The 27,027-nt window shown below is 40.1% G+C and overlaps 1 protein-coding gene across 3 annotated transcripts in view; it reads right to left on the reverse strand.

Annotated features, from left to right (window-relative positions):
- Positions 1-510: 510 nt before the first annotated feature.
- The window catches only part of LOC109927350 (kinectin), a 67,898-nt gene continuing 41,381 nt past the window's right edge, over positions 511-27,027 (reverse strand). The window contains exons 14-31 of one of the 3 annotated variants that reach the window (XM_048599800.1): positions 26,109-26,177; positions 25,382-25,419; positions 25,215-25,305; positions 21,692-21,760; positions 13,777-13,814; positions 13,601-13,691; positions 11,709-11,762; positions 11,428-11,465; positions 11,262-11,352; positions 10,260-10,328; positions 6,116-6,153; positions 5,951-6,041; positions 5,715-5,783; positions 4,312-4,352; positions 4,149-4,239; positions 3,987-4,055; positions 1,726-1,763; positions 511-1,328 (exon numbers count right to left, since the gene is read on the reverse strand). In XM_048599800.1, coding sequence (XP_048455757.1) covers positions 1,163-1,328; positions 1,726-1,763; positions 3,987-4,055; positions 4,149-4,239; positions 4,312-4,352; positions 5,715-5,783; positions 5,951-6,041; positions 6,116-6,153; positions 10,260-10,328; positions 11,262-11,352; positions 11,428-11,465; positions 11,709-11,762; positions 13,601-13,691; positions 13,777-13,814; positions 21,692-21,760; positions 25,215-25,305; positions 25,382-25,419; positions 26,109-26,177 — 1,251 coding nt within the window. In that variant the 3' untranslated portion in view covers positions 511-1,162. The remainder of the gene's footprint in view (positions 1,329-1,725; positions 1,764-3,986; positions 4,056-4,148; positions 4,240-4,311; positions 4,353-5,714; positions 5,784-5,950; positions 6,042-6,115; positions 6,154-10,259; positions 10,329-11,261; positions 11,353-11,427; positions 11,466-11,708; positions 11,763-13,600; positions 13,692-13,776; positions 13,815-21,691; positions 21,761-25,214; positions 25,306-25,381; positions 25,420-26,108; positions 26,178-27,027) is intronic. The other 2 variants (XM_020527341.2, XM_048599799.1) reach the window with 2 other exon arrangements.

The raw sequence follows: 27,027 nt of genomic DNA on the forward strand, positions 1-27,027 counted from the left end.
CAATGTCAATATCCATCATTAATTATTCTTCATTTGCAAAAGATGTAGTAGCATTTTCTATGTTTGTGTTGATTTCAGCATCCAATGAGAGATTTCTCATGGGTTTGGAGTAGAGATACATTAAACTATCGATTGCTCCAGTGTCATCTTGTCCATGCTAATAAATTGAGGCATGGCAACATACTGGACCAAGACATCAGTCTTACTAATGCTGCTGATTAAACCAAACTATTTACCAGTATGAAGGCCCATTATTACTACTCAATACTCAACGGTATAATGCCACACCAGCATAAGTATATGACGACAGTTTGGTTCATCTTCATGTTAGATCATCGTCAAATAAGACTAAGCAGTAACCTGTATTTTTTGCCATGTAAGCCAACATGTTTTAAATAACGAGAAGGTCCACACTGCAAGCACTGTGTAACTAAAATTTATGATACCATTGAAATTACAATGAGTATATCTCTCAACAGCAGCCACCTATCAAATCATGTATCAAATGCATAAAGGATGAAATTGAGCAAACTTTTTTTAAAAAATCAATAGATGAAAAATTTTGCACAATGTGACCCCAATCAGTTCAGCTTTTTGCAACTATTGATGGACTTAGGATTTATTTTCTAAAAGCATAGAATGTAACTCCAGGCAATAAAGACACAGGCACACAACTCCAACATACAGTCAATACTACAAAGCTGATGGCAGCAATGCTTGAGCAATTGGGAGACTCCAAACTATTCCAAAATTCCCTATAATTCGTAATTATCCACAGCTTGAATTTGGTTTTCTCAAAGGGTCACTTTTCTTGCGCAGCACAAAAATGTGCTCATCTGGTTCACCATTATGCTCATTCTACTGCAGTCCTGAAATTACAAATCTTCCATTAAACACACAAATGTGTCTCTGCACAAAAACCAAACTTCAGCAGGACTTGAGGTGCAACTCATCCGCTTTACTTCCATATTTGGAAGGATTGGAAACCCAGGCTTGGCATCCTCCATTCAGTTTCTACATGGCATCACTTTCAATTTCTTTATCTCACTGATGTTATGAACCCAACCAAAGGTTCTCAGAGAGAAAACAACATATGTGGTTTCATTCATCTTTCAAGTGCAGTTACATTGTCATTCTGCTCCAAGTATTTTTTTTTTGCCTTTTAAAATATACCCAAAGAGGAGCTCAAGACATACAGTACAAAAATCCAGTACAAATTACTTCGAGTTACACTCACATTGTTTTTCTTCCTTTGTTGATTAACAGCTGCCTTTAGAGAATCTGTTTCTCGGAGCAAAGATTCAATCTCCTGATCTTTTTCTGAAAGTCTAAAAATAATTACAGTTTGAATATTGGCATAGCATTCCTCCTGCAGAAAACAGTTCACATTTTCAAATGTAGGCACTCATTTTTACATTTGACATCAGTGTCACAAATCAGCTCTCTGAAGTAACCTAGCAGGCACCAAAACAAATGAAGAATACATTTATTTGTAAAAGGAACCTTTCAACTGACAAGTAATAATTTACTACATTTATGTAATTAAATCATTCATTACTTAGTTAGAACATAATTATCCTGGCACCTGGTATGTGCATGGAATAAATTAAGTCAGTGTCTGATGAAAAGGAGATTACTCAAAATAGATTCTGATTGTGTAACTGGTCATAAAGACGACATTGCTCAAAGACAAAATATAAAATTTGTGCCTTACAGCTCACTTACACATTCAGCAGCACTTCACCCTTCAGTAGTGCAGAGTCCTGTTACAAAGAAATTTAAAAAAAAAAAAAATTTATGACCAAATCCTAATGCTTGACATACGAGACTACTCATCTCCACATTGACAAAGTCAGGTTCATGACAAAGTTTATTTGATGCAAACCATACAAACTGCAAATAAATCATCATGCTTGGGTGCACGTTTAGTCATTTACACTCAAAACATTGAACTGTTTAATGAGTACAGAATTTCTATCATATTGGACTTACAAAAGAAAAGCATAGGAGGATTAGGAACAGGAGTCGGTCATTCAGACTGCCAACCCTGCCCTGCCACTCAATACAATCATGGCTGATTAAACACTTCAAATCATTTTACTCTTCCTATCCCCAACAGGTGGGCAAACATTCACATTTTGGGGATGTCAGCTATGTACAAGTTCGAGCAACACTTTTGGCATTTTCAGGTGATGTGGATCACTTGGTTGGCGGGGGATGGAGGAGGAGGAGGAGGAGGAGAAGAAGGAAGGAACACTTTTCATTAAGTGCATGAAACAAAATGTCAAGCATCAAAAGATCTTTATTTTCAAATTTACTTATGCTCTCGGGCATCCCTGGCTGGCCAGCATGTATTGCCTGTCCTTAGTTATCCTTGAGAAGGTGGTGGGGAGCTGCTTTCTTGAACCTTTGCAGTCCACGTGCTGTAGGTAGACCCATGATATCATTAGAGAGGGAGTTCCAGTATCAAGACCCAGAGACAGCAAAGGAAAATGACTATATTTCCAAGTCAGGAAGGTAAGAGGCTTGGAAGGGAATTGCAGGCTGTTTTCCCATGTAATTGCTGCCCTTATCGAACACAGAACAGAACAGTACAGGCCCGTCAGCCCATGATGTTGTGTCGAACTTTTACCGTCAAAAAAGGTCTACCTAACCTCCACCCCTACCTTATACTATCATCCATATGCCTATCTAATAGCCACTTAAATGCCCCTAAATGAGGCCGACTCCACTACCCTCTCCGGCAATGCATTCCACGCCCCTACCACTCTGAGTAAAGAACCTACCTCTGACGTCTTCCTATATCTAACTCCACTCACTTTAAAACTATGCCCCCTCGTAATAGCTACCTCCAACCTAGGAAAATGTCTCTGGCTGTCTACTCTACCTATACCTATGATCATTTTGTACACCTCTATGAAGTCACCTCTCATCCTTTGTCGTTCTAAAGAGAAGAGCCCTCGCACTCTCAACCTTTCCTCGTAAGATCTTCCCTCCATTCCAGGCAACATCCTGGTAAACCTTTTCCAACACTTCCACATCTTTCCTGTAATGAGGCGACCAGAACTGGACAATACTCCAGATGTGGCCGAACCAGGCTTTTGTATAGGTGGAGCATAACTTCACGGCTCTTGAACTCAATCCCTCTATTAATGAAAGCTAACGCACCATACGCCTTCTTAACAACTCTATCCACCTGGGTGGCAGCTTTCAGGGAACTGTGGACATGAACCCCAAGATCCCTCTGCTCCTCCACACTGCCAAGAATCTTTCTGCTAATCCGGTATTCTGCTTTCAAATTTGTCCTTTCAAAATTAATCCCCTCACACTTTTCAGGGTTAACCTCCATCTGCCACTTGCCAGCCTAGCTCTGCATCCTATCAATGTCCCTTTGTAACCTAGAACAGCCCTCCACACTATCCACAACTCAATCCACCTTCGTATCGTCCGTAAACTTACTAATCCACCCTTCCACTCCTTATCCTTCTAGATGCACGTGTTCGTGGGTTTGGAAGATGCTATGAATCTTATCAGTAGTGCACACTGCTACTACTGAGCAGTGGTGGAGGAAGTGGACATTTGTAACTAGAGTGCCATCAAGCAGGCTGCTTTGTCCTGGATGGTGTCAAGCTTAAAGTGTTGTTGGAGCTGCACCCATTCAGGCAAGTAGGGAGTATTCCTTCACACTCCTGACTGGTGCCTTGGAGATAGTGGACAGGTTTTGCAGAGTCAGGTGGTAAGTTACTCACCACAAAATTCCGAGCATCTGACCTGCTCTTGAAACCGCTATTTATTCAGCAAGTCCAATAGAGCTTCTGGTCAAGAGTTTATGAATTTTGGTATGTCAATTTGATAGCCATTATAGTTTAAAAAAAATCTATTATATTACACAGTTCAACATGGAATACAAATAAATTGTGCAAGCTTAAAATAATTAAATAATACCAAGACAAATAAACTTGACTACCATTCATCTTAAAACTTACTTGTTCATTGGTTTTCTCATGCAATTGTTGCATTTGGATTTTCAGTCCTGCATTTTGATACTGAAGATCCTTTATTTAAAGCAAAAAGGGAAATTTAAATGATAATACAAAATACTCGTAGCTCAAACTTAAATGCAGTTAAGTGTCCACTACTCAGATTACCTGCAACTTTGTTACATAGCTAGCAATTTCTTCTTTACTATCTGACAGTGCAGCCTTCAAGTTATTAATTTCTTGTTCTTTTGTTTCAATCCTGCAAATAAAAACAAGGTCAGATAATCTGCATATTACATTTGGAATACAAACTCATTTGAAATATACTTACGTAATTTGAGATTCTTTAATCAGATTTGCTTTAGTGGAAACCTAAGATGTAGAAATTCACAAAACAAGTTGAAATCCATTGTATAACACGGATGCTTTTCCTAGCTTAGAAAAGCATGATTACCTGCAAACTGTTTTACAAAAAAGAACATTTGGTAATATTACAACCTGGTGGGGAAAAAAGGGGACTATGGTGCAAGGATAGGGGCAGGCAAGCAAAGATAACTGATGATACGCCAAGAAATAGGACCTAGGGGTGTGAGGGAGGGAAACAAACATGGAGAGCTGCTCAATATCTGAAATTGTTAAACTCAAATGTTGAATGCTGAAGGTTGTAAGGTACCTAAGCAGAAGATGAGGTATTGTTCCAACAGCTTGCATTGAGCAGCACTGCTGCAGTACAAAGATACAAATGTTGGCATGGAAGAGTGTGGTCTGTTGAAGTGGCAAGCAATCAAGAGCTCGGGGTCATTTACAGACAAAGCATAAATGTTGGCAAAGCAAATCACAATCTACATTTTGGTCTTCCCAGTGTACACAAGACCATATTGTGAGCAGCAAGTACATTATACGAGATTGAATGATGTGCAGGTAAATTGCTGCTTCACCTGGAATGGGTGTTTGGGGCTTTGGATTATGAGGCGAGAGGATGTAAAGAGGCCTGCTGCACCTTCTATGACTGCAGATGTGCAAGCTAAGTGGGTTAGCCATGGGGAATGTGGGGTGACATGTCTGGCACAGGACAGAAGTTCATAAAGAACCAGAACTCTGCAAAATTTGAAAATAAAACTTGATTCCAAAATAAGCTTTTTGATTAATAAAAGCAGTTTATGAAGGTGGACCAGAACAATACAGCTAAAAAATACAGGTCAGCCAGACGTGTGGTTTACTGCATACTATTTTGAGAATAAACAATTGTATTACACACCAGGTCAGCTTCTTCAGAAGTAATTTAAACAGATGTTTCTTTTCATTGGATACTAACTCAATAACAGCAGTCTACATTTGCACAATTTTAAAACAAAATATTTCCCAAATCCCTTGGCAAGGCAATGGAACAAACACTAAGTTACAGAACATGACTGCTAATAAAGTCATTGACAGTCAAAGAGGAGCTTATCTTCAAAGCAATTTTGGATACAGAGTAACGTAGCCACCCTAGAAGGACCAGAGAGAGAGAGCGCGAATTGCAAAATTTAGGGACAAGATGACAAATTTCACCACTGATTGGGTCTCCTGTCTCCGAATTCAGAGACCCAAGAACACAGGATGCAAGCTGAGTGATAGTGCACATTGGGTTAGGTCCTCAAATCCTATTATAAAAAGCTTCTCAGAATTTCAACAAGAAGCTGTCAATCTGCACTCCTAGAAAACAAATGTAAAAATTCACTATGGGCCAATTACCTGCTCTGCTGTTAGAAGTTGAACATTTTCCACTTGCTTCTTGAGCAAATCATGATCATCTTGCAACTCCTTTATTAAAAACCAAATCATACCATTATGCCATGGAAAATGAACGACAATAAAAATAAAAAAAGTCCAGCTAAATAGCACATGACAACTTCATGGCAACACAGCACTGCAGATTAGATAGATAAATACCACCATACTTCTTTGCAAATCCAAGAAAAATCAAGTACCTTAAATCTTTGCTCATTATGTTCTAACTTAAGCAGCTCCTTTTCCAACTGGTCTTCAACTTCTTTGATCTTTGTATCCTTTTCAACAAGACTGCAGAAGAAATTATGCTTAGCAACATGCATCTTTAGAAAGGTTTCTTTGAATTATTTTGATATAATACTTACGTTTCTTTCAGTTCTGCCACCACAGATACAGAGTCAGCCTAAAAAAAGATAAAATCAAATGATCTCAAAACAACACTGCATAATGGAGAGTATTTCTATAAAAGGACAAGATATTTAGACAATTTACCAGATGATCATGACACAATGATCAATTCAGCAGCTAAAGAAAATATTTGGTCACATACAGGCAAGAGTAAAATATTCATCTTGAGGTGCAGAGACAGTATTTTCTAAGATATCAAGTGAAATTTACTTTAGTCAAGTCTCTAGCCCACATGGTGTACTCTTCCAACTTGCATAATAATTCATCCTCAAATTTATACATCAGGTGGGGCTAAATCAAGTCAACAAAATGAATGCAGCAGTCCTCCCAGAAAAACTCAATGAATGACTGCCAACATGCTTTGCCAATACTCAGATCAAGAATAGTCACTTGGGTAGAACATTTGTATTCTACTTAAAGAAGAAGTCAATGCTTCGAGGAGGAGAAGGAAGGGGCATTAAAAAAAAGTACAAGAACAAATAATTTATCAATGTTTCAGACTCAGTTGGGGCATTCCACTAAAATCTTGAAACACTGTAGAACTTGAATTTTTTGTTTTTGTGGAATGATAATTGTCAAAAAGTTAGCCTAGCCAATTCTCCCAAAGTACTATATATTTAGAAAACAGCTTGTAAAATACTTGGAGCTATGTGGCAGAAGTAGGTGGCTTTATTCACATTGTCAGAAGAAAAGTGTGCAGAGAAAATAGTTATAGCTATCTTTGATACTTCAGTTCAGTCCCACCTCGGGCGGAATCCTACAATTTGTTCTTGCTGGTGCCAGGGCATGGGGAAGGAAGATTTTCGTCAATAAAAGCCGAGTTTACTTACACGAGAATGGAAATGTTGAAAAATCCCACAAGTGTCATTTTCCAAACAGCTCAGTTTTCTTTTTCTGGTTTATAAATGCAGGATTACAGTTCACCTTCACATTAAAAAAAATTCATTGGGAGAATCTCAATCTTGTGACTAAAAAGTTCCTGATTTCTTTTCCCAAAATCAGCTCTTGCATTTTTATATTCTAATAATGCAATCTTCAGCCAGAAGCGCTAAGTGAATGATCTATCTCTGCCTCCTCCAGTGAGCCCCAGCATCACACAAACCAATCTGCAGCCAATTGAACTTACTTTGTCTGATATCAAGAAACAGTTTGAGGCACTGGATACTGCCAGGGTTATGGGCCCTGGCAACATTCTGGCAATAGCACTGAAGACTTGTTGTCCAGAACCTGTCCCTCCCCAAGCCAAGTCGTTCCATTTATGCGGCAACGTAGAAAATTACCCTGGTATGTCCTGTACACAAAATGCGACAAATCTAACCTGGCTGATTACTGATGATTGAGAGTAGACTGATAGGGCAGTAAAGTGATGGAACGTGTCATCAACAGTGCTATCAAGCAGCACCTACTCAGCAAAAACCCGCTCAGTGACACCCTGTTTTGGTTCTGCCAGGGCCCCTCAGCTCCAGTGCACATTACAGCCTTGGTTCAAACATGGACAAGAGAGAGATGAATTCCGAAGGTGAGCTGAGAGTTATAGTCCTGAATACGAAGGCCACATTTTACCAGGTGCGGCTTCAAGAAGCCCTAGCAAAAGCTGGTATGAATGGGAATCATAGGCCAAACTCTGCACTGGTTTGTGTCATACTTGGCACAGAAGATGGTCTTGATTAGTGGAGGTCAGTCATATCAGCTCCAGGGCATCTCTGCAGAAGTTCCTCAGGATAGAGTTCTAGGCCCAAACATCTTCAGCTGCTTCAACAAGGACGTTCCCTCCAACACAAGGCCAGAAGTGGGGATGTTTGCCGATGATTGCACAGTATTCCTGACTCCTCAGATGCTGAAGCAGTCCATATTCAAAAGCAATAAGATCTGAACCATATCCACTTTCAGCTGACAAGTGATATTGGTGCCACACAAAATGTCAAGTAATGACCATGTCTAACAAGAGCAAATCTAACCACCACCTCTTGACATTCAGTGATCTATTACCAATAATCAAATGCTCCAGTACGAACATCCTGGGGGCTTACCATTGACCAAAAACTCAATTGAACTTGTCACAAACAGTGGCTGCAAGATCAGAACAGAGGCTAGATATGCTGTGCTTAGTGACTCACCTCCTGACTCAAGACACAAATCAGGAGTGTAATGGAATACCCCCAGCACCAACACTTGAAGCGTGACATGATGCAGGACAAAGCTGCCCGCTTGATTGGCATCACATCCAATGTGGAGTTGCAACTGCATGCTATCTACAAGATGCACTGCAGAAATTGAAAGATCCTTAGACAGCACCTTCCAAACCCATGACCACTTCCATCTAGAAGGACAAAGGCAGCAGATGCATAGGAATGCCACTACCTGCAAGCTGCCCACAAAAATCGGTCACCTTCCTGACTTGAAAATATATTGCCATTTCTTCACTGAGGCAGTGTCAAAAAATCCCAGAATTGCCACCCTAACGGTACTGTGGGTCTACCTACAGTTGTCCAAGGCAGCAGCTTGCCACCACTACCACCTCAAAGGCAGCTAGGGATGGACCATTATATGCTGGCCAGTCAGCCTACATCCCACAAGTGAAAGAACAGTTTTGGCTCCCCTCCCAACACAAGCTTCGTCCAACTCCTTCCCAACAAGAATCTCAGCCTTTTCATTCTGAAGTTTGACTTTCTAGTCCAGAACTCTAAATCTGTCCTATCAGTTTCTTCCACAGCAAACAGCAGTCACAGCCAAGTCTTACAGTTTAAAGCACCGTCTCTGTTTATCCATTAGTCTGTAATGCTGCTGCTACACTGTTTCAATATCTACGACTTTGGATCTGTCTTAATTAGACTTGCTCACAGATTGGTTTCCATTTAGTTTTAATAGTCAGTCTGAGGCTTCAGTATCTTTTCAACTTCGGCGTTTCTTAAGTAGAACCAAATGTCTTTTACAATGGAGAAAGGACACACCTGAGGTGTTAAATAAATCAAGCTTTATGAAGGAGGAGATTATGCTATCCAGGCAATTGTGCCAAGAGAAGTAAGTTGAAACACCAGAAGGATTTAAAGTTGATAAGAGAGATGCTGGTAAGGCTGTTTGGACATGATCTAGTTCAGTAGAATTCCCAGAATTACTGTAATCAATTGATAAGTTTGCTTTCACTTTGTTGTTTATTAGTTTCACCAGAAATAAATCTCAGGAATGTGTTACTCTGTTCTTTAACTAGACATTCAATTTTGAAGCTCTGAAGAAAATTCACCAGACTTGAAGTGTTAACTCTACTTTCTCCTCAAAGACGGGGCAGACCTGCTGAGTTTCGCCAGCAACTTTTTGTTTCAATTTTAAAGGACTAAGTTCAAAGTTTTAGCTCCAGATTATTTCAGATGAACACATGATGAGAAACAGACCATTTTGGTCTCTAGTCTGCACCAGCACTCAGCGAGATCATGGCTGATCCAACTGCACCCGACTCCACATTGTCACCTGTTCGCAAAAACAACTTTTGGCTCCCTTATTAGGGAAGAACCTACTTCTGTTTGATGTATCAATTTACCTCAACTACACTATCTCCGGGGAAGAAAGTTCCAAATGCTCATATCCTTCAAACAAAAATGAAAATTACCTTCACCATTGGTTTAAATGTTGGCTTTATCTCAAAACCATGTTCCCTTTTTCTCGTTCTGTTTCCAGTTTGGAAACATTTGACTCCAGAACTGACTTTCAATGTAAGGTTTCCCAGAGATTTCCAAGACTCAAGTAAAACAGGGAAAAGCAACAAGAGCTTAACATTCATCTCAAAAAATATATAGATTATGTGAAAGGCACAGAAAAATACACGTCAGCCCTGAGAGAAAAAAAAGCCTGAAGAGTAAAGTTGATAACAATACTGTCAGTTGACCCATGACTGCAGGACATGACAGTAAAAGCATAAGCTATCAAAAAGAAAAAAAAAGTTTTCAAAATTGGTTCAAGATTTAGAGACAGGGTTAAAAAAGCCTAGATTTCCACATTAAGTTGAGCCCAACGCTATATAATATTTAAGATACCAACGCTATATAATATTTAAGATATAACCAAGTTTATCAGATTCCCAGAAGAAATTGATCAAAAAAAACTTACGTGCTTACTGATGTCTAAACGCAACTGGTCAATCTGCAATTTCAATTTATCATTTTCTTGCAGAACGCCCTGTTAAAACCAAAAGGAAAATTCAAAACCAAAAAGCAACACTGCAGTTCCTTCAGAATACAAAAAAAGCAAATGTAAACATTACATTATTTTGAAATAGAGTTCTTGAGGGATACAGAATAGCTACACACTTCATTTTAGTTCTAATTCAGGCTGTAAATAAACAAATATCCAAGTTTTTGCATCTGGTTTATTCAGACAGAAAAATTCTGAGTGATAACTTGTTTCCAGGTACACAGAAGCAATTGATACAATTTTGAAGTGCTTTTCATGTCCACAAATCAAAATCAGAGAAATTTGATGCCTGAACTATCAATGGCATCCATATACAAACCAGTGAACACTATAAATTGACCCAAAATTTCTGAAGTATATGAATACCAAGTTAAAATTTGTTTGAAATTTGTATGTAGTGTTTATGCAAGACACTAAGTTTACAGCACGTCAAAGACTGTCAAAGCAAAGTTTTATTTAAAAAAAAGATAAGTTGAACTAAAAAATTAAAAGCACCAAATCTTGATTTTAAAATATCCAGTTAAGAATTTATAAATAAAGTTATATGGTTTCTCTACTGCCCAACATCCAAAGAATCAAGGCAGCAACTGATTTTTAAAATCAAAATAGAATGAAGCAACATAAAAGATTGAAGTCAATGTGATATGGCAATGCAATGAAGTGCCATAAGGGGTGTCACAGATGTGATGCAAATTCTCAATTTCAGAATGATGGTCAGATTCTCTGAAAGAGGCATAACATGCTACGGTGGTCTCACATTATCCCATTTAAGTTGAAAAAGCCACTATCCTTGTCAGACATCAGATTATCCATTTGTTTAAACAGAGAACGGAGAATTTTTTATCCACTTTCTCGTTTCTTTTTCATCCAAGGGTCAAATTAGATTGTTAGTAGTTCTGCTGTAACTGATTTGGTTACCTGAATTTCATGCATCTTGCTAGCAGCTGCTTCTCTACTGTCTGCTAATGCAGCTTTCAAAGAGGTCATTTCTTGTTCTTGCATACTAATTCTTTAATAAAAAAAAGAGAGAAGTCAGTGAAAGGACGTACTTTATTAACATGTCAATATACTGAAAAATACTTACACTTTCTCAAGATCATCCAGTTTAGGTGCAGTAGAAACCTATGGATCAGAATGGAGTTGCATTAAAATTCAGAGCTTCAATCTTGTATTATGAAGACTCATGCAACTTTACATTCATATAATAATCATTACAGACAATCTGCCCAAGTGAGAAAAAGGAAAAGGTGGTGTGCTGGTAGACAAAGCCAGCTCAATTATATAAAATGAACAAATTATGACTCTTCCATTATTCAACTCATTAGAAATCTGCATTAGAGCGAAAACATTGCGACAATTCATTACCTGTTGAGCATTTTCTGCTTGCTCGCTGAGCAGTTCCTTTTCCCTTTGTAAATCCTTTGAAGATTAAAAACACATTTTAGAAATATTGTGCTGTAAAAACAGTAATTGATAAAATTCAAATCACATAATCAAGAAATTACATGAACATGAAAACTTCATGCGTCATAGAATCCCTACAGTGTGGAAACAGACCATTTGGCCAATCAAATCCACACTGACCGACCGAAGATCATCCCACCCAGATCCACCCCTACCCTATTCCTGCAACCTTGCAGGCTGCAGGAATGCAGTGATTATTGTCATTCACGGCAAAAAGATGCAAGTATAGAAATCAAAATTCACCAACATGAACTTGGGCGATTACACTTTTTCCAAATACTCCAACCACTGTGTGAAACAAAAGATTGCTGAAACTAGAAGAAAGAATTTTGCAGACAGTTGAGATTTGTAATACACGGCCAACAACTAGTCAATAAGATCAGAAGAATGACAAGATACTAATGAGATGCTGGTGCTCAGATGGGTGTGTGGAGTAATGACAATGGACAAAAAGGATGGAGAAACCTGTTTAATCCGACAGAGCCCAGTGTTTCAAAGTATTGATATGAAGCAGCAAGTGAGGAACTGAAGCATACTCTACTTAATTGTGTTTCATTGGAAAACACTCCTCTAAAGGCAAACTAGCCGTAAAAAGGCAGGTCAACACTAAAATCAAAGCCTTATGATTATACAGCCCAGGCTAATGTAAATGCAGACTAACAGATTAGAAAATGCTCGGAGATAAAAAGGTTGTCACTTGAGCACACAGTTATGTTTTGAAATGATTGAGTTTTGTAACAAAGCATTAGCAAGTTTATTTATGTCAGTTCTACTGTTATGTTGAGCATTAATTTATTGCAGTCATCAACAATTTTTGCCTGTTACAATGGTTCTTGTAGTTAAAGAACATTGACAGATCCAAGTAGTCTGGAAAATTCCAAGCCCGGAGTTTTGGGGCATTTGGGACAATATTGTCCAACAGAAATTACTCAGTTGGTACCAGATTACTTTGGTGGAGATCAAAGTTAGTAAGATAAGAAGGACAAAGTATGATGAAAAGCAATGTGATTAACATTTCAAGAAACAATATCAGGAAGCGGTAGAAAGTGATATCAGTAAGGTTACCAGCAATTTTTTTTCCCCAAAATAGCAATTGGGCACAGGCTACCAAGACTGAGACTAACAATGTGTTGGCAAATCAATTAAAGTTTAGGAATGCCATGCAGAACTAAATGACTGGAAAAGATAAAATGGCAATTTTAAGGGATTGATACACAGAAAAAGACTTCAGTCACCACAGGAGAACAATGGACATGTGCCCAGTGAGAACAAAACTAGTATCTGAAGAAGTGGTCAGATAGAAAACCACTGCCTATGAATATTTTGTATGTACTTCATAGAATTAAGTATATGAAACATGCAAAAATAAATGTGCCTTGAAGAAGGGCATTGAAACAATCAAGATCTATAACTTGGAATTTGTAATACTCTAGTTGATTGACCACAATTTTGTTTGAGAGGCGGGTGGTGGTGGTGGTGGTGGGGAGTCAGTGAGAATGGTCAAAGGAATAAAAAAAGCAACTGAGAGGAGGCCGAAATAACATGGCAATTCATTGCAGAAAGAGAAAATAGGGAGATCAGTAATGGAGATGGGGCTGCCAGGAAGAAAGTGGAAGAGGAAAGCTTGAGACACGATGGAAACAATGCAGTGGCAAGAGACTTAAGTAGAATTCAAAGTAGAAAAGACGACTGTTAGGAGTAGATGGAAGGAAGAAGTAGTGAGGAATCAGCATTGTGGCAACTCCAAGCACTTTGTTCAAGTCACTTTACAAATAAGGGAGTTAAGGCAGTACCTGTATTATTTTCTCATTACTTTCTATTGTACATAACTTGGACTCCAACAGACTTTCAATGAAGTTAATTTTTTCATTCTTCTCATTAATTCTATATAGTTGAAGAAATCAGTATTAATGCATGTAAAAATTAGACCCTGAAATATATTATGATCACTCAATTATTTAATACTTACATTTCCTGAAGTTCTGCTACCATGGATTTAGAAGCAACCTAAAAGGTTCAAGGACCGAAACAAAAGTTGCATTACTTAATGGTGAAACCAATCACTAACATACTAGATAACATCTTGGGCAAATATGATGTTATTCAATTAAAGTCACTAAATTTTAAAAATACAGAAATTAACAAGTACTTCTTGATCTAGAAGGCCAACAGAAAATATCATTGCAATGGCATGACAGCCATGTCTCAGTTGGTAACTCATTCCTCTGACCACAAGATTCTGGATTCAAATCTCAATCCAGGGCTTGAGTGTGGAAAAACAAGATCACACTGAGGGAAGTACCATATTTCCATTAAATGGAGACCAAGCCAGCCTGCTCGGAGAATGTAAAGGATCCCAGAACACAATTTTGAAGAAAAGCAGGGAGCTATCAAGGTGTGATAACAAGGTGTAGAGCTGGATGAACACAGCAGGCCAAGCAGCATCAGAGGAGCAGGAAGGCTGACGTCTCGGGCCGAGACCCTTCTTCAGAAATGGGGGAGGGGAAGGGGGTTCAGAAATAAATAGGGAGAGAGGGGGAGGCGGATAGAAGATGGATAGAGGAGAAGATAGGTGGAGAGGAGACAGACAGGTCAAAGAGGCAGGGATGGAGCCAGTAAAGGAGAGAGTGTAGGTGGGGAGGTAGGGAGGAGATAGGTCAGTCCAGGGAGGACAGACAGGTCAAGGGGGCGGGATGAGGTTAGTAGGTAGGAGATGGGGGTGGGGCTTGAGGTGGGAGGAGGGGATAGGTGGGGGGAGGGGGCGGGGGGGGTTGGTTTTGGGATGCGGTGGGGGGGAGGGGTGGGAGGGCAGATTTTGAAGCTTGTGAAGTCCACATTGATACCATTGGGCTGCAGGGTTCCCAAGCGGAATATATGAGTTGCTGTTCCTGCAACCTTCGGATAGCATCGTTGTGGCACTGCAGGAGGCCCAGAATGGACACGTCATCTGCGGAATGGGAGGGGGAGTTGAAACGGTTCGCGACTGGGAGGCGCAGCTGTTTAGTGCGAACCGAGCGTAGGTGTTCTGCAAAGCGGTCCCCAAGCCTCCGCTTGGTTTCCCCGATGTAGAGGAGGCCACGACGGGAACAGCGGATGCAGTATACCACATTAGCAGATGTGCAGGTGAACATCTGCTTGATGTGGAAAGTCTTCTTGGGGCCTGGGATGGGGGTGAGGTGTAGGGGCAGGTGTAGCACTTCCTGCGGTTGCAGGGAAAAAAGTGCCGGGTGTGGTGGGGCTGGAGGGGAGTGTGGAGTGCGGAGTGCAGAGTGTGGAGTGGACAAGGGAGTCACAGAGAGAGTGGTCCCTCCGGAAAGCAGATAAAAGGTGGGGAGGGAAAAACGTCTTTGGTGGTGGGGTCGGATTGCAGATGGCGGAAGTGTCAGAGGATGATGTGTTGGATCCGGAGGTTGGTGGGGTGGTACGTGAGGACGAGGGGGATTCTGTTTTGGTTGTTATTGTGGGGAGGGGGTGCGAGGGATGAGTTGCGGGAAACACGGTCTCGACCACTGGCGGGGGGAAAGTTCCGGTCGTTGAAAAACGAGGACATCTGAGATGTACGGGAGTGGAATGCCTCATCCTGGGAGCAGATGCGGCGGAGGCGAAGGAATTGGGACTCGGGAATGGCATTTTTGCAGGAAGGTGGGTGGGAGGAGGTGTATTCTAGGTAGCTGTGGGAGTTGGTGGGTTTGAAATGGATAATCGGTTTCTAGGTGGTTGCCCCCCTCAGTGGTTGAGAACGCCCTCGACCGTGTCTCCCGCAACTCATCCCTCACACCCCCTCCCCGCAATAATAACCAAAACAGAATCCCCCTCGTCCTCACGTACCACCCCACCAACCTCCAGATCCAACGCACCATCCTTCGACACTTCCGCCATCTGCAATCCGACCCCACCACCAAAGACATTTTTCCCTCCCCACCCTTATCTGCTTTCCGGAGGGACCACTCTCTCCGTGACTCCCTTGTCTGCTCCACACTCCCCTCCAGCCCTACCACACCCGGCACTTTTCCCTGCAACCACGGGAAATACTACACTCACCCCCATCCCAGGCCCCAAGAAGACTTTCCAATCAAGCAGATGTTCACCTGCACATCTGCATCTGCTGTTCCCGTTGTGGCCTCCTCTACGTTGGGGGAAACAAAGCAGAGGCTTGGGGACCACTTTGCAGAACACCTATGCTTGGTTCGCATGAAACAACTGCATCTCCCAGTCGCGAATCGTTTCAACTCCCCCTCCCATTCTGCAGATGACGTGTCCATCCTGGGCCTCCTGCAGTGCCACAATGATGCTATCCGAAGGTTGCAGGAACAGCAACTCATATTCCGCTTGGGAACCCTGCAGCCCAATGGTATCGACGTGGACTTCACAAGCTTCAAAATCTCCCCTCCCCCTACCGCATCCCAAAACCAGCCCAGCTTGTCCCCACCTCCCTAACCTGTCCTCCCTCCCACCTCCTACCTACTAACCTCATCCCGCCCCCCTTGACCTGTCCGTCCTCCCTGGACTGACCTCTCTCCTCCCCACCTACACGCACCTTTACTGGCTCCATCCCCGCCTCTGACCTGTCTGTCTCCTCTCCACCTATCTTCTCTATCCATCTTCTATCCGCCTCCCCCTCTCCCTATTTATTTCTGAACCTCCTTCCCTTCCCCCATTTCTGAAGAAGGGTCTAGGCCCGAAACGTCAGCCTTCTTGCTCCTTTGATGCTGCTTGGCCTGCTGTGTTCATCCAGCTCTACACCTTGTTATCTCAGATTCTCCAGCATCTGCAGTTCCTACTATCTCTGAAGCTATCAAGGTGTCTCAGCCAATATTGATCTCTTAAATCAAAATCACCAAGAAAACCTAATCATCACCACACTGTTGTTTGGAGGTAATTTGTCAAGCATAAGTTAGCTGGTGCCTTTCCTAAATTACAACAGTGACTTCACTTCATAGGTACTTAATTGGCAGAGAAGCGCTTTGGTGATATTTGTCACCATGAAAAATCGATCAATTTTTCAAAAGGAGAAATGAAGCAACTGTATTTTTACTATCAAATAACATTGCAAAACCCAATTTAAACTGCACAATAATTAGGTCTGAAAAATCAACAAGTTGGACCAGTTCAACGAGATCCATCTCAGAGCTCTCACTTTCTACTATTCTAGTCATTAACTCAATGTTCATGTTATATCTTCTCAATTGTTTCATATTTGTACTAATGGGCAAAATAGAACATCCAGAAATATAAATGAACAGTGAGTGTGGATTATAAAAGGGAAAGTTGCTTGGCCAATCACTAAATTTGTTGATTGTAACAGAGAGAGAGAGTAGACAGTAGTAATTCACTAAAGGTCTTCAAAAAAACATATGCTCAGTAGAATCTCCTGCAATAAACTAATAAGGTCTAAGAACAGACAGTTAACGGTCACATGGTAGAATGGATCACCAGCTGGTTTTAGGACAGAGTGTGAAAATCAAGTGCAGTTTTTCAGAACATTAGAAATTGAGCAGCCATGCCCCACAAGGTTCAGTGCTGTTCTCTCAATTTGCAGTGATGTTTTGGCACTTTTGAATCAAACCTCTAAATTTGCAGATGACACCAAACCCAATGAAAGGGAGGAGAACATGAATACTGAGCAGGACATCCACTTCCAAGTGAATAAATGACAGTTAAACAAAGTTCAGCACAAATGGCAGCTTGTTTTACTATGAAAAATTGGGAACTCACTTATTTAGTAGGTGAAAGTTCAGGTCAGGTGAAAAAGAACAAAGTCATCAACAAATACAATAATCACTAAGAAGTGTGGCACAGTCTAACAAGAACAGTAAAGAAATCAAGCACTTGGATTTAGTTTAAGTGACAGAACAGTTAGTTTAACAGAAATGAAAAACAGGCAAGTTGTGTTATGAAAACATGGGCATCACTGGCTATGCCAGCATTTACTGCCTATCCAAGAAAATGGTCCAGAGTCGCCTTCTTGAAGAACTGCAAGCCTCGGTGTACAAGTATACACACAATGCTGTTAAAAAGGAGTTAAGATTTGACCCAGTAACAATGAAGGAGCAGGAAAATAGCTCCAAGTCAGAACGGCACTAATTTGGAGGGAAAGGCTCAAGCTTGGTTAGACCATAAAATACTGTATGTAATTTAGAACACGTTCTAAAGCTAACTAGCGACTGCAAACAACTCGAGTTGATAAAATGCAATGAGACTAGATTAATTAATTGCCCCATTTATGAAGCAGTTCCTGGACAGTGATTATAACATGACAAATTTCAAAGCCACTACGAAGGTGGGAAAAAAAGTGCAGTTAAGATTGGTATTTTATCTTATCATTAAGGGCAATCATAAAAGGCAAGATGACAAAGCTGACTAGGCTGAATTGCAAATTAGGTTAAGGAAGGAACCTTAGGTTTGAGGAAAGCGGTGGCATAATGGTCAAGTCACTAGACTTGCAATCCAAGCCCCCAGGTTAATGTAATGAGAAACAAGGGCTCAAATCCCTACCATGGGAAATGGTGAAATTAGACTTCAATAAAAATATGGCCTAATGACCATTACCTTGGCAGATTGTCATAAAAATGCACCAGGTTTATTAATGTCCTGTAGGACAGGAAATCTGCTGTCCTTGCCCAGTTTGGCCTACATGCAAATTCAGACTGGCAATGGCTCGACTCATTTTTGGGCAATTATGGTTGAGCAATAAATGCTTACAAACTTTGATTTACGTATCAGGTCAAGCAGATCCCCGTGTATCCAAGTTCCCCAGTCTCTCTCAACTTGAATATGCTGCTTTCTTGTTCTTCCTGACAAAGTGGATGATTTCACATCTTTTCCATGTTAAGCCATCTGCCAAATTTTTTTCGCCTATTGTCATCATTAAGGCCAGATCTACACAGTACTCAAGATATGATTCTTGCTCCAAATCAGAGCATTGCAAGTATTTGCTATTTTGATATTCCCCTTGCAAAAAAAATGGCAAAATTCCAGTTGCCTTACAAATCCTGGTTCCCAGAGCATTACATGGTGCCTGGATTAATAGCTGGGCTATAATATCACTAGCTCATCACCTCCCTATTAACCAGAATATGATGGATATCCAAACAATCAAGGTATGATTCAGGTACTGTATCGTCGGAAATGCGCACTACTAAAGACTGGCCATGCACATACTTAACTATGAGGCTTCACCCTTCGTACTACAGTAGATGAAATTCACACAATGCGACTTTGAACATTTTAGTAATCAGAAGTCAGTTTTTGTTCCATGAATTTTCTGGTCAAAGCTGTGCAAGTAATTGGATGGGGAAAACAAAAACTAATGATATTAAGAGATATCCTTATTCAGAAGGTTTAAAAAGCTAAATGGCTTGTCTAACATCAATCTGGATCTTATTCAATAGTTACTTGATACTAGCAGAGAACGTAACAAACAGCAAACCTGCTTTCAAAACAAAACCTTAATTGCAGCAGTAACCGATGTTTGTGAATTACTTGAGCATTCATGAAATGACAGAAAAAGCACTCAGAACCACTTGCTCCAGCCAGCATGGAAACACTTTCTTTATGCCAAAGCAAGATTCTATAAAATGATTCCCCATAATAGATGATTTCAGAAGAGTTCCAATCAGGATCAATCTAAAAGGTCACTCAAGTGAGGCTTGATGGTACTGGAGTTAGAAGCAGCAAGAGACCAATGTAGGCTTCAAGAAGATAAGATTGGGAGGATAAAGAATAGTAAAGATGATATATCCCAGATAAAGAGGATCAGAAATACTCCAGAAAGAAATAATTCAGTATCATGAAACAGGAAGTGCAACATATAGGAGAATTTTAGCATATTCCATTAACACTCAACATCCAACTTTTGTGGCATTGCCTACAAAAAAGTTAGAAGCATTTAAGGAAACTTCATACTAAGAATACTACAATATTTGCATATCAAAAGGACAACTTAGTTGTAATACTGAAACAAATCTCAGGTCTGAGGCACACAGATAATCCAGGACCTGAAGCAGAGCTTTTTCAAAAATTTGCCTATAAATTAATGAATAAGTGGCACTCAAGTGTGAAACGTTGAAACTAATACTTCACTAATGTTAAGAAAATGTCACACCAATAAAGGAGTATAGTTTTTAACCAAACAACCTACACGTTAAGTCACAAGTAACTATGCACATAAAAACACTGATGTTTATTCACTTCTTTTCTGCTGAAAAATGCCAAGGAAATATTCTGACCACTAAACAGCTATTACAAATTCTACTGTATAATAACGGTGTTCTGATAAATTTGAAATCAAATTTTTAAAATCAACCTGTTCTGAATTGATACACATTGTGAAGGGGAGATCATGTCAAACAAATTTGATTGCTTTTTCAAGGAGGTAACTAGGTGCAATTGAGGTAGTCTACATGGGCTTCACTAAGGCTTTTGACAAGGTCTCACATGATAGACTGGTTAAGGTTCAAAAAGTCCATGGATCCAAGCCAATTTGGCTAATTAGATCCAAAACTGGTTTGGTGACAAGAAGAACCAAAAAGATAATTGAAGGGTGTTTTTGAGACTAGAAGCCTGCACCCTCAGCTGACAACTTGAGCATCAGAGATTGTGATAATACAGTTAACTACCAGCATTTTGTGTGTAATTTCTTCCAGTTTGCTATACATAAATGGCACGAAAAGTGATGGCGTCGTAAATAGCAAGGAGGAAAGCCTTAGACTACATGACGACAGACAGGCTAGTCAGATGGGCTGAGTAGTAAAATGGAGTTTAATCCTGAAAAGAAATGTGAAACTTTTGGGGAGAACTAACAAGGGAATAAACGTTGATTAACTGAACCCTAGGAAGTACAGAAAAATCAAAGGGAACTTGGTGCGCATGCCCATACATCCCTAGGAGGCAAGACAGGTACCCAAGGTGGGATACTTGCCTTTATTAGGCAAGACATTGATAAGACTGGGATTGCAATGAAGCTGTAAACAACATTGATTAGGCCACAGCTGGAGAACTGTGTACAGTTTACACCATAGGAAGAAGGAAACTGTACTAGAAAGGGTGCAGAGGAGATTCACCAGGATCATGCTTGGCCTGGAGTGAATAAGTTACAAGGAGAGACTGTTGGACTGGGGTTGCTTTTCTTAGAGCCAGATTGGAGGGGTACAAAGTTTGAGAGGCATAGATTGGGAGAAGCTTCTCTCAAGGTAGGAAGGTCACTAACCAGGGGTCAGAGTTCTAGGGTATGAAGAGGCAATTTAGAGATTTGAGGGAATAATCATCACTCAGAGGATTGTGGATACCTAGAATTCATTGCCCAGAAATGTAACAGAGGCAGGAGCCCTCAAGACACTGAGCAGCTATTTAGCTAAGCACTTTAAATGCCGTAGCACACAAGGATGTGGGACAAGTGCTGGAAAGTAAGATTAGAAAAGGTGGATGATTTATAATATGCACAGAAACGATGGGCCTAAGAGTCTTCTTCTGTGCTGTAAAATCTGACTCTTATAAAATATGACCTCTGAACTAGTTGGGTCTTGAACTGGTGCCTTCTGGCTCAGAGGGAGATAGTTCTTAAGGCACTGAGGTAGTCTATGTGCATATTTGTGATTATTCTTGCTGGGGTGAAAGAAATTAATTTCTGAAACTAGACTGTCTTGATTGCTTTATTTTGAGGCAGGTGCTGGTTCTAGAGAAAACTGATTTGTTCATGACTGGCAGCTTTTATTTGTGTCTATTAATTTACAATTGGCAACATATCTTGCATACACAAGGTGAAACAGCATGAATAAGTGATTATTTATGTTAGACAGACACTTGGTCTGTTTAATGCATTTTGAAAAAAAAGTGAGCCTCATTTGAAATTGTCTGGTAAACAAAAAAAACCAACAATACCTTACCTGTTCAACATTTTTCATCTGAAACTCTTGAATTTCTTGGTTTAAACTTCTATTTTCCTCCCTCAAGTTCTTGAAAGTGGAGTATAAAATACAAAAAAATGGGTTTAGTCAGATTAAGTATCCAATACAGCAGGGTAATGATCAGATTTCTGGGTTCAATCAATACAGATCTAATGACATTTTAAGAATATCCTTCAAATATAAAATGTTATTCTAAGACTGGTGCACTCAGCCCACATGCCACAGAAAGATGCAACAAAGTGAGTCTACTTCATTATACATTGCCATGTATTGCCAGTAAAGTCAGATTAAGCTATACAGCAAGATAGATTTGTGGCATCCCTCAAGCCACTTGATTTCATTTTTCAATGTCTTACTATTGTGAAGTTTTGCTAATTTGGAACATGATTATTTGAACCAAACAAATTTTTGGAGTGAGAAAGAATCTATGCTTAATTATTTCATTTACCAATAAGAGTGAAGGCAAAGACATCACAGCGCAAGGCAAATAAAGCACTCAAAATTAGAAATCTTTCATAAAACAATCTTTTCAATGACCCTGCTAAAAATGCAGGACAGGAGTAAGAAATATTTGCCTGGAAATGGTCAGCAAGTAGTATGAGCCAATTAGATCCTCCAGCCGGTTGGCTATTAAATAAGGTTAATGGCTAATCTACAACCTAATTTTCCCAGTGCCTCACATCCTTGAGGATATCTTTGGCTAATACAACCCGCTCTGCCCATATTTGATCCATATCACAGGAACTTCCGTACACACTTCAGTGGTTGGTGGGATCTGTGTAGTGCCTCATCTGAAAGCTGAGGGCTTGTAAAATACAAAAATACTCCCTGAAGGACGAATGACCATAAGCCCATAAAACAAAAGGAGCAGAATTACAGCATTTGGCCCAGACTCTATTCTGCCATTCGATCCTGCCTGGACAAACGTATTTCTCCTGTCTTCTCCATAGGTTCTTGATTAGTAAGAGGATCAAGGATTATCACATTGTGTGTTAAATATAATGTCTTTGCCCCAGAAGGCTGTGGAGGGTATGAGTTTCATAGATTCACTGCCTTCTGGCTGAAGAATTCCTCTCATCTCAGTTCTAAACAGATGACTCTTCACTGAGGCTGTGCCTTCGGGTTCTAGTCTCTCCTATGAAGACATCTTTTCCACGCCGAATCTATCTGGGCCTCTTAGTGTTCTAAGTTTAAATCAGATCCTCCCGTCATCCTTCTAAACTCAGAGTACAGACTTAGAGTCCTTAACCGATCATATGACAAGCCCTTCGCCCAGGACCATGGACCATGCTTGTAAACCTCCTCTGACACCAGCACATCCTTCCTTAAATACGAGACTCAAAACTGCTCACACCATTTCAAACATAGCCTGACCAGAGCATTTCACAGCCTCGGCAGTGAATCTCTGCTCTTGTATTCTAGCCCTCCTGAAAATAAATGCTAACATTGCATTTGCCTTTATAGCTGCCAAATGAAACAAGATGTCAACTAGGACTCCCGAGTTCCTTTGCACTTCAGATTTCTGAAGACTCTCCCCGTTTACAAAGTAGTCCATATCTTGATTTTTCCTCCCGAAGTGCGTAACCACTCACTTTCCCACATTGTATTCATTATGCTACTTCACTGCTCACTCTCCTAACCTGTTCAAGTCCTTATACAGCCTCCCCAATTCCTCAACACTATCTCCCTTCACTTGTATTTGTGTCATCTGCAAATTTAGCAACAATGCCCGAGTTATGCCTGGAGATAGTTAGCGTATAATGCGAATAGTTGTGGCCCTAAAACTGGCCCTTGTGGAACTCCACTAGTCATAAAATGCAGTGCAGAAAGAGGCCATTCAGCCCACTGAGTCTACACTGACAGTCCAAACAGCATCCCACCCAGACTCACTCATAACCACCAGCCCCACCACACCCACCCCATGGAGTGATTAGAACCCATGCCCAATTCATCTAACCTGCGCATCTTTGGATTAAGGGAGAAAGCTGGAGCACCCAGAGAAAACCCATGCAGATATATGGAGAATATGCAAACTCCACAGTGTCACCCAAGGAATCAAACTTAGGTCCCTGGTACTGAGAGACAGCAGTCCTAACCACTCTGCCACCCTTCAGGATAAGCTCATGCAGGTATTGGACAAGCCTGCACTCAAGCATTTTGTGAAATATTCACTGACTGCCATCCTAAGACACTGTTATCTCCACTCTCTGCCTTTTACCCGTCAGCTAATCCTCTATCCATGCCAATACCTTGCCCCTAACAGTGGGCTCTTATCTTATTCAGCAGCCTCCTGTGCTGCAACTTGTCAAAGGCCTTCTGGAAATCCAAATATAATCACATCCACTGGCTACTGTGTCCAACTTGCTCGCTGCCTCCTCAAAAAATAATTTTAACACATTCGTCAGACTCTACCTCCTTTGACGAAGCCATGCTAACTTAGCCCTATTTTACCATCCTCCAATCTTACCGTTTATGAAGGGCTCTAAAATCTTAACAAAGGCAGCGGACAGGTTAACTGACCTTTAATTTCCAATCTTCTGCCTCCCTCCCTTCGTGAACAGTGGTGCTGCATGAGCCATTTTCCAGTCCTCTAGGACCCTCCCTAATTCCAGTGATTCCCAGAAGATTACCACCAATGCCTCAATCATCTCCTCAGCTATTTCCTTCAGAACTCTGGGGTGTTGTCCAAACAGGATGGGACTAAATGTTCAAGACTCCACAAAAGGGACTGGACAAATAAATCTTCGACTTGGACTTCAGGGCTACTACTGAGCCAAAGCTGGCACCATTAGAGTGTGTTATGCTTAATAAAACTCATTGTATTTTTGGTAAGAAAAATAGTTCCGTCGCTCAGGTACAGTCGAGTTAAGCTATTCAGGACAATTAGAAGTTATTTTGAACAGGAGATAGCTCAACACAGCAGATAAAAGATGTATTAACTGCTTATTCAATAAACAGCATATTTTTCCACTACAAAGCAATTTCAAACAAACAGCCAGAACTATCTTCACTTGCCCTTTAATTGTTGGCTTCAACAGCAAAGTCAGATGCCTGGAAATTGTCTTACAAAATGTATTGGCACAGTGAATGTCTATCCTCTTGGTTGTTTCCCCACTATCTCTACCATTCCTCTACATTGTAAACCACCCCCCCCCCCCCCATTATACTTATGAACCTAGTCCAAATCACAAGAGGTGTCAATTTAATGACTGAAAACATTTCTTGCTACCATCCAAGCAAGCAAAGCCAACTAGGTCATATTGCCTTGAACAAGTGCTTAAAATACAGTTAAGTTTCTAAAAAAGACCCAGATGAAAGTTACAGCAAAGGATCTGGATTAAAATATTGGAACAGTTCAGATAATGAGACCTCATATACTGACTATTGTTCAAAGTAATCACTCATGAACTTTGTACTTTTATGATAAAAAAGGAGTCAGATTTCTTAAATACAGCTAAATTTGTTGCTTTCTACAATGGAAGATTTGAAGTGCTTGACATACCTCAATTTCTGCCGTTTTGTTTGCCATTTCAATCAGTCCAGTTTCTAACAGCTCTTCAACTGTTTTTATTTTTTCATCCCGTTCTTGCAGACTGGTTAAAAAGACATAAACTCATACAAGGGTAACAAAATGGTGATGGCTTAAACTGAACAGTCAAGGTGACTCACCCTTTTTGCATCTGTTCCAACATACATAAAGCTGAAGCCTGCGTACAAAAAGAGGTGCAACGTGAATTGGTATTAAGAATCTCTAAAATTGAAGCATTCCAAAATGTGTCATTACACTGATCAGTGTTCTCATGTGATGGGTAATTCATGAAAAATTTCCAATATTCTGGTCTCTTCCAACTAATTTGCACAATTCCATGCTGCATTATGGATAATTCGAATCATGTTACATACAGAAAAACCACACAGTCTATAAATCTCATTTCATCTATTCTGCAATAAAACATCTAATTTCAGCAATTTTAAATATAACTCCAAATTAACTTTGTTTCTCTAGCAATAAGAAAAAGCAGGAGAAAAAATAAAAACCAAAAGCTCCAGTTTAAAAAAACAAAATAACCTAAAATGAGGCATTTAGGACACAAAAGGCTCAAAAACTCCATTTCTTGCTCACTGTTACGTTTGAGAATATAAATAATAAACTAGTGAGAGACTGATCTTGTAACCAAAGCTTAGGGTTCGTCAACTACTTTCCTATCTTTAGGACATTGGGTTATCAGGATAATCTGGCAGATTTTAATTATTTATTGAATTTTCTATTTAAATTCAAACACTACGACGATACATTTCAAATTCAAATTACTGAAATGAAAAAGGTTAACTGAACTAATTAAAGAAAAAAACTGAAATAACAACTTCCAAGTAGTCAAACAAACATTCACCTCACCTGTTCAGATGTCTGAACTTGTAGCTTTTGCACTTCAGCTGTTAAGGTATTTTTCTCTTTTTGCAAACTCTAAAGTGTTAAAGAAAAGAGATGTGTATTCTTGGCTAATAAGCATATCAAGCGAGGGGGGAGGGGGTGCAAAAGGATGAAATTTTATTTTTCAAGAGACTAGTCAATGTTGGGCAGAGCAGATTATTTGACCGACAAATTACAAAATTACATGTGCAAACAAATTCCACTTACTTGCTCAACCTTAGTGTGCCCTATTCTCACAGGCTGCCAACTCCACTAAAATGATTCCTGAGTCAAGTGAACAATACCAAACTAATTTTCTCTTTATTCTTTTCATATTTATAGTAAAGCAAACATCAGAGTCAGAAAGACAACTTCACTACTCGAGCTATAAATATTTTCATGCAGTCACTTCCTTGCTAGACCTGTTCAGATCTTTATTCAACTAAAGCAATCAACTTAGTAAAATCATTGGTTATGAAGGAGCATTCAGCTTTTGTTTTAACAAGATATATCAAGGTACGCTCACCCTTGTCAAACCATAGGGCTGCTCTCCTTCGGAGGAACAACTGGTAGTGCTTGAAACCAAGCGTTAACATGCCTCAGGTAAGGGGAGAAATGGAAAAGATAGGACCTTCACAATAATCTCAGGTAAGGTCATGTCTTATTAAACTGGATTGAATTTTGAGGAGGTGACAAAGGTGATTGACGAGGGTAAAGCAGTGGATGTTGTTACATGGATTTTAGTAAGACTTTCAACAAGGTCTCTCATGGTTGGCTCATCCAGAAAATTAAGATGCATGGGATCCATGGTGAGTTGCCTACATGACGTCAGAACTGGCTTGCCCATAGGAAGCAACAAGAAAGAGAGAGAGAAAGAAAGAGAGAGAGAAAGAAAGAGAGAGAG

The sequence above is a fragment of the Rhincodon typus genome, chromosome 8, assembly GCF_021869965.1.
Source record: "Rhincodon typus isolate 14 chromosome 8, sRhiTyp1.1, whole genome shotgun sequence".
Lineage (NCBI taxonomy): Eukaryota > Metazoa > Chordata > Chondrichthyes > Orectolobiformes > Rhincodontidae > Rhincodon > Rhincodon typus.